At 59.8% G+C, this 13,150-nt stretch overlaps 2 protein-coding genes across 2 annotated transcripts in view; one reads left to right on the forward strand and one right to left on the reverse strand.

The window, feature by feature from the left end:
- Positions 1-9,024, forward strand: part of DNAH17 (dynein axonemal heavy chain 17) — a 128,661-nt gene extending 119,637 nt beyond the window's left edge. The window contains 6 exon segments of the mRNA XM_007959838.1: positions 3,707-3,886; positions 4,219-4,401; positions 5,835-6,017; positions 6,769-6,912; positions 7,494-7,719; positions 8,777-9,024. Coding sequence (XP_007958029.1) covers positions 3,707-3,886; positions 4,219-4,401; positions 5,835-6,017; positions 6,769-6,912; positions 7,494-7,719; positions 8,777-9,024 — 1,164 coding nt within the window.
- A 3,776-nt stretch (positions 9,025-12,800) lies between these two features.
- The window catches only part of PGS1 (phosphatidylglycerophosphate synthase 1), a 33,132-nt gene continuing 32,782 nt past the window's right edge, over positions 12,801-13,150 (reverse strand). Inside the window, exon 9 of the mRNA XM_007959839.1 lies at positions 12,801-12,920. Within this exon, the coding sequence (XP_007958030.1) occupies positions 12,801-12,920 (120 nt within the window). The remainder of the gene's footprint in view (positions 12,921-13,150) is intronic.

The following is a 13,150-nucleotide window of genomic DNA, read 5'->3' on the forward strand; positions in this document are numbered from 1 at the left end:
CTTAGTGTTTTTTGTCTTGTGTTTAAAAAACATTAAATACAAGTCATAAATCAAAATCTGAAAACTAGGGGGAAAAAAAAAGACCCTGATCTGTGGGTGTGACGTGTGACGATTATGACCCAGTCCTGTGGCCCCATCCGGCAGTCTTCAGCATTTGGGCAGTTTTTCTTCGTGTTACCACAACCCCATGGGGCCAGGTCCAAAATACCTGCCGGCTATCGGAGCTCTGGTGGTACAGTGCCTAAGGCACCTGACTGCTAACCAAAAGGCTGGTGGTTCAAACCCACCAGCCACTCCTTAGAAGGAAGATGAGGCAATCTACTTCCAAAGTGATACTGCCTCGGAAACCCAAGGAGGGCTCACTATGAGTCAGGTCCAGCTCCATGGCACTTGACAACACCGGCTGAACAGGGCTTCCCCGAGACCCTGCACCCCAGACGTGAGCCGCCAAGGGGTTCCTCTGCCAGTGCTCCAGTGGGGGTGCTGTCAGTGTCGAAGGTAGAGCCCAGGTTTGGGGGTGGGGGAACAAACCCACTGCCATGAGTTCACTCAGACTCACAATGACCCCGCTGGGTTTCCATGGCGATAAGTCACTACGGTAGATTGCCCACCCTTCCTACCGTGGAGTGGCTGGTGGGCTTAACCACCAACCTTCTGGCTAGCAATCAAATGCCTTAGGCACTGCGCCACCAGAGCACCTTAGGTTTGAGGAAAGGGAAGTCAAAGCCCCGTCCCTGGAGAGAGGGAGGGGCACAGCAGTGGTCCGCAGGCCCGAGGGAGCCGAGCAGCCCTGGGGAGGTGGGCAGCCCTGGGGAGGTGGGTGGAGGGGGGACCTGGGCTGCACCACCTGGAGGTTAGGTACACGACTTGCAGTCAGCCTGCGGGGCTCCAACTCCCACACCAGTGCTCTGATACCCGTGTGACCCTCGGTCCTAAGCACAACCCTATCTAGGGCAGTCGCCCTGTCTGAGAAACCCCAAGGCTGCTGCCCCATCTACAAAGCACCCATACAGAGCATGGGGGAGGGGCTGTCGGAACCGCGTGGAGACCTCCGAGAACCCGAGAGCTAAGCTGCAACAGTCTAGGGCCTGGACTCTGCCCACGGCTCCTGTGGTTGTCGGCCGGTTGTCAGTTGTCAGTCAGCTGCCGGAGATCAGTGATGGTGCTGGTCTCAGGCCGAGTTTGAAGCCTGGCCCTGCCTATCCTGGGGGGGGGGGGGCGGTGGGCAGCACTGAGTCCCTCGACCTCCTGGAGCCCGATGCCTTGTCAGACAGGACAACCGTCCAGCCTGGGAGGGTAGGGATGAGATGAGGAAGGGTGGCGCCCGGGGGTCTTAGGAAGCCCCCTCCTGTTTCCCACACCATCATAATAAAGTTCAAGACATGAGTGGGAGCGGGAAGGGGGGAATCCCATGAGCCCATCTGAGCAGGTCCAACGGGAAGGGGGCTGACCCACGATGCCAAGCATTGCCCTGGATCCGCAGTGCTGGCTGTCCTGCCCAGGAGGCCACGCTGGGAGCTACTCAGCCCAGACTGAGGGCGAGACGGCCTCCTGGTGTCACTGCCACCAAGCCAGCACCTGCCGTGCTGTTTAGTACCTCAGGTGAAGCCCCCAACCTCAGAGAAGGCAGGAGGGTGGGAGCAGGCAGGGGTCAGCTCCCTGCTCACAGATCACAGGCCACCATGCAGACGGGGCAGGGGCAGTCTCCATCTCCAGGCCCCTGGAGCACTGTCCTCTGGCTCCTTTCACCTGAATGGGCCTGGCTGGACAACGGGGCACTTCTTCCAGCACTGACACCAGGAAGTGTGTGCAAGAAAGACGTAAGAAAGACTTCAGCATCGCTGAGAGCGGTTCTCTGGGGAGATGGGTCTGGGGGTGCAATCATGCTAATAGCTAGACATTCACTTAGGCACCCCCCCTTACACACCCACGTGCAGGGCTCACCCCTTACACACACGCACGGCCCACCCCTTAAGCATGTGCAGGGCCCACCCCTTATACACACGTGTGCAGGGCCCACTGCAGACAAACAGGAAAGTGCACCATTCACTCCAGTGGCTGCTAAATGCACTCTGAGGAGCCGACGGGCAGGGTGTCAAGACCGGGCCGCCTGCACCAAGCTGTCCCAGCCTGGCCTCCCTCTGTCCCCAGGATCTCCTCTCTCCCCCTCTGCCTTATTCTGAGTGCCTGCAGCAGCTTGGGGCCCCTCCTCCTGGCTCCTTCCACTCCAAGGAGTCCAGCCATGCTTCCCACGCTGGCCGGAAGACAAAGCTCCATCAGCCGGATGTTAGTAAAAGACACGGAGAGGCCTGGCCACCGGTGTCTCTAACCGGTGCTCCATCCACTGGGCCTAGAAAGCAGACGGCCACACCTTCCTGTCAGTGCCACTGCCCTGCCCCTGGGGAAGGCCCGACCCTAGGAGGCCACACACTGGGGTGGATGGGGCGGTGCAGTCATCCCTGCCTTACAGAAGACACTGCTTCTGTGACGGTGACGGAAGCATCCAGGATGGCTCAATGGCGACAGCCGTACAAGGCAGACATGTTCGCTGTCACTGAAGACTTGAAATGGCAAGTTGTTACCAACATAGTCACCACGCTTTTTGAAAAACTGGAGATTTTTATTGAAGAAAACAAAGAAAATGAAGATCGCAACACAAACTGAGAGAAGATATTTGCAACACACACACCTCACAAGGGTCTGTATCCAGAGTGTAACTGACAAGGCCTGTATCCAGAGTGTAACTGTAGAGTGTAACTGACAAAGGGCCTGCAGTGAGTGTAACTGACAAGGGTCTGTATCCAGAGTGTAACTGACAAAGGCCTGTATCCAGAGTGTAACCGACAAGGGTCTGTATCTAGAGTATAACTGACAAGGCCTGTATCCAGAGTGTAACTGTAGAGTGTAACTGACAAAGGGCCTGTAGTGAGTGTAACTGACAAGGCCATGTATCCAGAGTGTAACTGACAAGGGTCTGTATCCAGAATGCACCACAAACTCCTAAAAACCAGTTTTAAACACACACAGTGTGAAAGCTGGCCTTGTGGAGCATATTTAATGTCATGGGCCTGTGCACGGGAAGCCTGCTGAAATGGCCTGGGCTTGGTTACCTACATATTTACCACAACTGAAAAAAACAAGGCAAGAGGCTGCCTCCACAGCAAGTAAATGCAGAAAAAACTGCTCAGAACACACCCGAGATAAACCAAAAAACCCAATGCACTGCTGTCAAGTCACATCCAACCCATAGCGACCCCTCCTTGGGTCCCGAGGCTTATCTCTATGGAAGTAGATTGTCCAGTCTTCCTTCTGTGGAGTGTTGGTGGGTTTGAACCGCCAGCCTTCTGATTAGCAGTCAGATGCCTTAGACATTATACCACTAGAGTTTCCCAAGATAAGCCAGTGGAGAAAAATGGTTTTCAGGTCACTAAATGCTTGTTTAAACAATAACATTTTGAGTAAAACTCCATGACACTAATCAGACAAACACAAGAACACTATGTCTGACAGTCGGGGGCTGCAGGAACTCACTGGACACCAAGTCTGAGAGAGTCGGGGAGCTGCAGCAATGAGGGGACCCCCGTGAGATCAGCTGACTCAAGAGCCAACGACAGACAGTGGACGCCACCAGAGGATGGCGATGGGGCAACACCGCGTCCTGTCCTCCGTGGGGTTGCTTTTCCCTGATGGCCCACCCTGTTCTCAGGTGCCCTGGGATGATCTCCGCTACCTTTTTGGTGAAATCATGTACGGCGGCCACATCACAGACGACTGGGACCGCCGGCTGTGCAGGACATACCTGGCAGAGTACGTCCGCGGGGAGATGCTGGAGGGTGACGTGCAGCTGGCCCCCGGCTTCCAGACCCCTCCCAACCTGGACTACAAGGTAAGGGGCAGGCCGCAGCGTGGGTGGGGAGCAGGTCGGAGGCAGTGGGGGTGGAGGTTAAGGGCAGCCGGGCAGCTGGCGGGACTGAGTCCATCACAAATGGGGCACCAATCAATCATTGAGCAAGAGCCCCTGTGACCCAAACAACAGACCTGAAGCTGTTTAAGCTCTGGGAAGGGTGGGACTGTCCTCCACGCAGCAGTGAGCAGAGGGGGTGGCCGCAGACGGCAAGGACGCGGGTGGAGGCCTGGTTCAGGACACCTGACAGCAGAGACGGGCTCAGGCAGTGCAGCCCACTGAGGGTGCCCTGCAGCCGGCTTGTACTCCGCCAGGGTTACCATGAGTACATCGACGAGAACCTGCCCCCCGAGAGCCCCTACCTGTATGGCCTGCACCCCAACGCAGAGATCGGCTTTCTGACAGTCACCTCCGAGAAGCTGTTCCGCACCGTCCTGGAAATGCAACCCAAGGAGACCGACTCGGGGGCGGGCACAGGAGTCTCTCGAGAGGAGAAGGCAGGCCCAGTTCCCAGCCCCAGGGACGGGCGGGTGGGACGAGCAGCAGCACCCGGGGGCTCGCGCACAAGGAGCAAGGCGCGTTCTGGCCCCAGCCCAGACTTCCTCAATCAGACATCCAGGGTGGGGCCTGCAATGTGGGGACAGGCCCTCCAGGGGCAGGACGCAGGCTCAGGGCGTGAGCCACTGCTCTGGGAAAGGCAGAGGGACAGTCACGGCTGAGTGTTTGTCCACAGTCCCCAGCCCCCAGTCCCTGGGGCTGATGCCCGAGAGAGCACCTGCCTGCCCTCCACCCCTGCCGAGGGCACACCTAGAGCGCAGCTGGCATCCAGCATCGGGGTCGGGGCAAGGGTCCTGGCTCTGCCAGGACAGCCCTTCCTGATGCACTGGGCACTGACAACAGGCAGTGGGCGTCTGACGGACAGAGACCCAGGAAGGCTCGGAACTTTCCCGGTGCCAGCTGCGTCATCTCCTGAGGCATCAGGCCCTCCTCATTCTTCTAACGTGTTCTGGGAAGGTCCTGACTGTCAGAAACTGGAGAAGGACTGGACTGGCTGGGAAACAGACCAGACTGGACTGAATCATGTTACACTCTGTGTGTGTATGTGTGTGTGTGTGTGTGTGTGTGTGTGTCGAGGGAGCCCCCAGGCCTGCAAATGGTAACACACTAAGCTGCTCAACAAAAGGCTGCTTCAAGTCCACCCAAGGCACCTTGGAAGAAAGGTGTGGCAATCTGCTTCTGAGAAATCAGTCCTTAGAGACACCATGGAGCCCATACTGCTCTGACACACAGGAGTCATGTGTCGTGGCAGGAGACTGCCGTGACGTGGAGTCGATGGCAACTGGCTGTGTGTGTGTACATGTATGTGTGCACATGTGTGTATATGCATCTCTGTATGTGTGCGTGTATGCGTGTGTGTAAGTACATGTACATGTATTGATGTACGTGTGCCTTGCACATTTGCATATATACACGTGTGTGTACATGTCTGTGGGGGTGCATGTATATGTGTACCATACACATTAATACTGCCTTGTTGCTATCAGACCCCATGATCTGTTGTCTAGTAACTGGAAGCAGGAACGTGTTCCCTGCAGGGCGGGTGCACATGAGCCCGGCCCTCCCTGGAACAGCACCTCCCAACACGGAGAACAAAACCACATTCCCAGGCTGCCTGGGGACTGTGACGGAGGGAGGGAAGGCCAGCTCCACTCCAGAAATGCTTGATGGCCCCAGGCCACCGCTGGGTGGCCTTGCCATGGGACCAGAGCCCCCTGAGCCTGTGGGGCCCAGACTGCTCCCCTGCCCAGTGGGTGGCAGCCCCCGGCCCCTGGTTGCCCGGCACCTCCACTTGCCTCTCCTGTCCCGTGTTCTGAGCCGTGGCGTGAGAGCCTGAGCGGGAAGCATTCCTGCTGACTGTCTGGGCCTTTAGGTGAAGGCGGTGCTGGACGACATTCTTGAGAGGATCCCGGAAATGTTCAACATGGCGGAGATCATGGCCAAGGCGGTGGAGAAGACCCCCTACGTGGTGGTGGCCTTCCAGGAATGTGAGAGGATGAATATCCTGACCAACGAGATGCGCCGTTCACTAAAGGAGCTGAACCTGGGCCTCAAGGTAAAGCACTGCAGGTCGGGGGCCCTGGGACGGACTCGGGGGGCCGAAACTGGGCCTCAACGTAATACCACACGTTTGGGGGGCCCTGGGGATGGACTTAGGGGGCCGAACCAAAGGTCAAGATACCACACTGCACGGCCGACCGTGTCCCTGGGGCCCAACCTTGGGGCGTGACTCGGGGAGCTGAGCCCAAGGTCAAGGTATAACTGCACGGTCAGGGGGCCTGAGGATGTGGCTCAGGGAGCCAAACTCAGGGTTCAAGGTAACAGCACATGGCCAGGGGACCCCAGGGACATACCGTGGGAGACAGGCTGGCCCCTTGGCACTGGTGTGGTGTTGCCCCCTCGTCATGCCCAGGCCTGGGATCCTGGACACTGAGGGTCAGCCACTGTAAACCCTAAGGCACAGTGTTCTACTCCCACACACATGGGGTGCCAGTCCACATGGGGCCACACTGCCTTCTAGCTGTCAAGCCCACGACCTGCATCTAATGGCTGCAGCTGGGAGGATGTGCACTGCAGGAGGACACGGGTCCCTGGCGGGCTCTGGGACAGGTGCTGAGGGGTCACACCGACTGTCCCCCAGCAGGAACACCGCTGTTGCCACAGAGGACCATCAGACCCGCCTCAGTCCCACACAAAGCTCTCTCGACAGCTCACTGCACCCTGGGAAGGGCGCCCTTCTCCCTTCATGAGCGGGAGCAAGTTGCAAATCCCGGTCGCAGGGGCCCCAGCACCTGTCTGTTTTCCAGGGGGAGCTGACCATCACGACTGACATGGAGGACTTGTCCACGGCTCTGTTCTACGACACTGTGCCCGACACGTGGGTAGCCCGGGCCTACCCCTCCATGATGGGCCTGGGGGCCTGGTACGCCGACCTGCTGCTTCGCATCAGGGTAAGGACCATCTCCCTCGGCTGCTGCTGCCTGAACACCCAGGGACCTGGGCGCCCGGGCCTGCGGGACGCATTGTGAAGGGAAGGCTACCGGGATGGCCGGAAGGGCCTGTCCACGCCACGCAGAGGCCAGGACGATGCGGCACTTCCCCTCCAAGGAAGAAAACAAGTGGTCTGAACACTAACCCAAATCCAGAGCTGTCCCAGGAGAGCAGTCAGCCTGCGGGCTGGCCGCTACCACAAGGCCAGTGAGGCAGCAGAAGCCTGTCGGGCCCCTGGACCCCCCCCCCCCCCCCCCCGCACGTCCAGCCGCCCCCTTCCTGACCTCTCTTCCTGTACCCTCGCTTAAGATGGGGCCAGGCAGGTGGCCTCGTGACAGGCAGCTGTCACGCTGCATCGGTTACTGTGCACTCAGCCCTGCTGGGAGTGGCAGGGGCCCTGGTGGGGCAGCTAATGACCCTGCCAGGGACTACGGCCGGTGGCCCGACTTGGGCAGCAAGCAGCCCTGCCAGGGGCAGTGCACAGCCCTGCTGTTGCCCCCGCGGCCAGGGTCCTCTGCTTCAGCCGTGTGCCTCCTTCCAGGAGCTCGAGGCCTGGACGACAGACTTTGCCCTGCCCACCACGGTGTGGCTCGCAGGCTTCTTCAACCCGCAGTCCTTCCTCACGGCCATCATGCAGTCCACGGCCAGGAAGAACGAGTGGCCCCTGGACAAGATGTGCCTGTCTGTGGAAGTGACCAAGAAGAACCGGGAGGACATGACTGCGCCCCCCCGCGAGGGCTCCTACGTGTACGGGCTGTTTATGGAAGGTGAGGAGATGCTAGCTACGGAAGCTGGGGCGGCCCCCCTAAGCACGAGGGAGGTATATCAGCTTGTGGCTCAGGCCTGTGCCATGGGGCCAGGAGGGTCACTGGGGAGGGAGCCAGGCTGACCACTCAGGTGGGGTCTGTATCTGTGCTCCAACTGAGGCTGGAAAAGGCCAGAACGTACCATCCCAGTTGCTGGCTTGGGCCTGCTTTACGGAATGACAGTGCTTGTGAGAGCAACTTCAACACCCTCGAAGGTGGGGAGGAAAGCAGGGCCTCTACCTTGGAGCAGGGGCCCGGGTGTCAGCTGGGGCGGGGGGGCTGTGGCTTAGGGAGGGGGCTGGGCCCTCAGCTGGAGCCAGTACTCCCACCGGGTGCCCTGGCCCTTGGGCACTGGCTGAGGGCAATGGCCTTGGCTGACCAGCTCCTCTGGAGCCCAGCACGGCCGTCTGTGCAGCCAGGCCCCAGTGAGCAGGCCAGAGGCCAATCGGAGAGGCCATGTCCCCAGCCCAACTCCACCACTCCACCCCTGTCTCACAGGGTGACCACCGCCACCCCTGCCCTGTCAGTGGGTCAGGGAGGGCTAGCAAAGGCAAGGACATCCCTCTCCGCAGCTCCCAGATCACCAGAGCCCAGCCCAGCCATTCTCCCTGTTTATTCTGGGATCACAGACAGGACACAAAAACACTCAACAGGATGACAGATACCCCGATGGTCTGGTTAGAGGAGCATGGAGACACATGTATTATTCACACGGTCCCTGTACATACAGGGAAGATGTCACACATGGGAGAGGGGCTTCAATCGCCTGTAATGTGCAGCCAGACTTAGGGTTTCCTGCCCCACAACTCAGGGGGCTGTCCTCATAGACAAGTGGAGCCAAGCATGGACAGCTGTGGGCCTAAGACGTCCTGAGTCAGTCCCACTGCAAGCAGCACCTGGGCCAGCCCTGCCCAGCACCTGGGGCCCCGCCCATTTCTGCCGGGCGGAGGGAGCCTCCAAGCCACCAGCAGGGTCCGCTGCTGCAGCCGCCCGACGCCGGGCCATGCTGTCCCCGCAGGTGCGCGCTGGGACACGCAGACGGGAGTCATCGCAGAAGCACGGCTGAAGGAGCTAACGCCGGCCATGCCCGTCATCTTCATCAAGGCCATCCCTGTGGACCGCATGGAAACCAAGAACATCTATGAGTGTCCCGTCTACAAAACGCGTATCCGCGGCCCCACCTACGTGTGGACGTTCAACCTCAAGACCAAGGAGAAGGCGGCCAAGTGGGTCCTGGCGGCCGTGGCACTGCTGCTGCAGGTCTAGCGGCCTGGCGCTGCCTCGGCCCCACTCGCAGCCCGGACCAGTGGCCCAGATGCACTTGCAGCCTCCCGACTGGCCCGCTTTTCACAGGGGCCAACGGCACTCTCTGTTCTCTGGACTTGGGGCGTGGGGCACCTTCAGGGAGGAGGGGCAGATTAAACCACGGGAGTCTCTCAACTCTGCGGCTCTGGTTCACACGACTGGCCCTCAGCCCTATCCCCACTATTCCTCTATCCCTACCATTCCTGATGGCCGCCAGGGTGTGAAACACCCAGTGGGGAGGAGGGCAAGTGTCCAAGAACTCAAGCCCCAAATCCCAGCTGCCCAGGGCAGGTCGCGGCCACCTCCACACACAGCTGTGACTGTCGACCCTCCTCGCAGGGGCCAGTTCACTGTCTCCATCACAGCAATGCCCTTCCCCCCCAGCACTCTGAACAGACTGTACCAACAAGACCAGCCCCCCAACCATCTGCACTTTCAGAAACCACGGGGACCTCAGCATGTGGGGCCAGGGGCCCCCCTACACATGGTCTGCCGTCCTGGGAGGCTGCAGCTTGCTCATTTCCACAGGAAAGGGGCTGAGCCCAGGGTCCCCCTCTGGCTGTGGGGCCCCCACTCCCTGCGGCTGGCAGCGTCTGCTCCAGCAGTCTGCCCACAGATCCCCCCGACCCGTGGTTTCTGGGTGGCCTGGAAGCGGCTGGGAGCTCGTTAGGATAAGACAGGATGCGAGTGGCCCACAGGGTGGCCCTGGGGCTGCTCTCCTGGGGGCTCAAACCCATTCTCCCCCCATCAAGGCACAGCCCCTGGGGCCAAGAAACAGGACCCCCGAACAAGTACCTGCCCTGGTTCCCAGTGAAGCCCTCAGGAGTGAGCCCTTCTCTCTGGGTGCACTCCCTCCAAACCCAGGTACACACGTGGTCCCAGGGTGCCTGCTCAGGCTATGGGCCACACGCAATCCTGGGGCCCGGGACACCGTTCATCCCTCCACTGGGCCTACTCCCTCTGGGCCAACAGAAGAAAGGCAGGCACCAGAGCCAATTAACCTGGTTATAGGGCAGCCACCTCTCCAGCCAGAAGGGGGCGCTGCAGCCCGTGGTGTCCAGGCGAGAAGAGAAGGCCAGGTCCTAAGGGCCACTCTGCCTAGAGGAGACAAGGCTGCCAGTGGCCACCAACTCACAGTCGGCCTGCAGGGCCACAAACATGGCATTTTTCCAGCTTTGCCTGAGAGCCTGGAATAAACTGCATCCACTCCGTACGTACAGACTGTGGCCAGTGGACAGAATTCTCGTCAGACTTTCCAGGCTCAGCCTGAGCTGGAACCCTGGAGAGCCGGGGGGACGGGGCACCACGTTCACCCCTGGGCTGTAACCCTGGAGAGCCAGACACTGGCTGTGCCTCATCTGGATTCTGGCTGACAGTGTGGTGGGGAACCGGGTGGGAGCAGCAATCAGTGCTCTGTGGGGTGGGGGAACCGGCCCGGGATGCCTGATGCTAGTCAGGGAACAGGGTACAGACGAGTGCAGGCAGCAAAGTGAGGCGGAAACGGCCCTGAGGGTTGCCAAGGCCCACTGCAGCACCAGTGGTGTTGACTCTGGTCCCAGGAGTCGGCGGGGACACGTGGCCATGGCTGTTTGCCTACAGCCCCCTTCGAACAGAAACAGGGCCGCTGCACGCCCTTTGTCTTCTCGGTTGACCATCCTGTGGACGATTTAACACCACAGGCAGTGCCTGGCTACAAACACCTGACTTTCGGACAGCTCCTACCTGCCCTTTACACCAGCTCTGTCATCCAGATCAGGCCTGAAGGCTAACAATTTGAGTAATTCAGCCCGGTACCCCCGGAATGGGGGGGGCTTGGAAGAGGCAGAGTGAGCCCTTTCAGGAGCCCGGTGTAGGCCCTGGGCGCTGGCAGCACTGTGAAGAGCGTTCACGGTGCTGCCGTCAGCTGCTGTCTCCGAGTGGGGCAGCACTGCTTCGGACAGTGCTCAAACTTCCAGAAGAGAGATAGTTGCTATGCAACGCTCACGCTGCCCTTCCTCTGTAGGAGGGAGATAGTTCCAGCCAGGCTGTCCCCATCGTCGCTCCTGTTCTGGCTCTTTCTGCTTCATCGTAACTGTAACAGTTTGGGTCTGTTCCAGCGCGACTCTTCCCTGGCCATGGCCGAGCCAGGCAGAACTGGTTAGAAGCCCTGACAGGCCGTTTTTTAACTGTGATTTGGGTGAACCTGACGGATTCTTAAAGACATGGTCAGGACGGATCTTGGCTCTTGCTCATAAGCTGGGGCGGCACTGCCTGAAGCCTGAAGGCCGACGGTGTTAGCTAATGGGCTGTATGACCTCAGCCCCCCCCGCCAGCCTCTCCCCAACCCATCAGGAGAAGCCTGCACAACCACTGCTTGTGAGGCCAGGTCCCCCGACCCGGAAAGTCCCCCCGCTCACAGCCTGTGGCTACAGCCTCCCAGACCCTGGAAAGGCCACAGGAGGGAGGTCTGCTACAGTGCTGGCTGCTGAGGCTCCAAGCACGGAGGGGCTCCATGCTCGCCCAGAGCATGGGCTGCGGGGCCAGCCTGGCCACCTGCTCTCCGGGGGCCTTGCCTGTGCCAGGGCTGTGCACCTGGAGGGGCGGGGTGTGAGTAGGAAGGTGCTGGGCCATGCCGTTAGAGATACACAGGATGGGCTCAGGGCTGCCCTGCTGGGGGAGACAACACATGAACATTGGGGCAGACCCGGTGCAGACGAAGGCCGTTCTTCAAGGATGAATGGCAGGGGGCGTGGCTTCCCAGTAAAAGCGACTAAGGTGACATTCCACCCATCAGTGTGCACCTTACATGGCCCTTGAGTCAGAAAAGCAAACTGAAAAAACGGCATACAATTATCAACAAGGTAATTGGAAATGTGAGCACCTGCTGGGTTTGCACGTTACCGTTTGAATAAAATTAAAGGTGATTACAACACCAAGGAAACACCCGGCAAGGAGGTGCAGGGAGCCCACAGCACACACAGGGCGCCAGCTCTGCACCACCAGCCACGCGTCCCCTCACCCCACCCCTCGTCTCTGACTCCTCACTCCCTTCCCACCAGCCTGCAGACTGCCCACCTGGGGCACCGGAGGCGGCCATCTAGGAGTGTGCCAGATGCAATGTGGAAAATGGGGGAAGGGTCCCCCACAGAGATTGCAGCCTGCTGGCTAGGCCTGCTCTGGGTGACATGGGCCCAGCAGGCCACTGTCTACAGGCAGCCTTCACCCTGGCAGGCTCCTCCAGGGCGCTGACACGAGTCCTTTACCCAAACTCACACGTCCAGAACATCATAGCATAGTGACTGCATGTCACAGCCATGTCTCAGAGAGAGCAAGGTGCATGGAGATCCTACCCTCACATGAGCTGCACAGGCCAGGGCTGCGAGCCTGAACCACTCTCCCAACCAGGAGCACCCCGTCTCCCCCCCCCCCACTGTCTCCCAGAACCGAGAGACTAAGCAACCTTTCAGCCAGCTGGGTCCCTGGGTCCCTGGGCCCTTGGCCAGGACCTCCTCCAGGGAAGGATAACAGAGCATGTCACACATGCTGGCCTGGGGCTCGGGAAGGGGAGGGGGAAAGGCTGCCTCGCTCACCGTCAGGCTCAACCACATGGGCAGTGACCACGGGGACCCTGGAGACGCAGTGCCCTGCACTCGCGACAACAGTGCCCAGAGCACTGGTCAACTCAGCACCCCCATGGGCCTGCCAGGGAGCTCCCCGTGAAACCGCACTGGGGGTCAGGACCAGAGACGCACCTGTCCTCAGAAGAAGTTCTTAATCAGCGGGGTCACCATCTTCACCCACAGCTTCACCTGCCGACCCGGCTGCTCAAAGGTGGCCGAGGACACCAGCCCTGAGCTCAGGTAGAGCTGCTCTTGCTCCTGGGGGAGAACAGGCAGGAACTGTCAGGCGTCCCCAACACAGTGACAGCAGCACAGTGACATGGCCTGTGGCCCCAGCCCAGAGACTAGGGGGCATGCTAAGGGGAAGGTCCTCCCGTGGGAACACTAGGAAGGCCTCTAAGACTAAGATGAGCACAGAGCAGGCAGAAACCCAGCTGGGGCAAAGCGCTCACAGAGCTACTCCTCAGAGGCAGGAGGGAGGGAGAAGG

The sequence above is a fragment of the Orycteropus afer genome, unplaced genomic scaffold (genome assembly GCF_000298275.1).
Source record: "Orycteropus afer afer isolate SDZICR_OR568_19922 unplaced genomic scaffold, OryAfe1.0 scaffold00018, whole genome shotgun sequence".
Lineage (NCBI taxonomy): Eukaryota > Metazoa > Chordata > Mammalia > Tubulidentata > Orycteropodidae > Orycteropus > Orycteropus afer.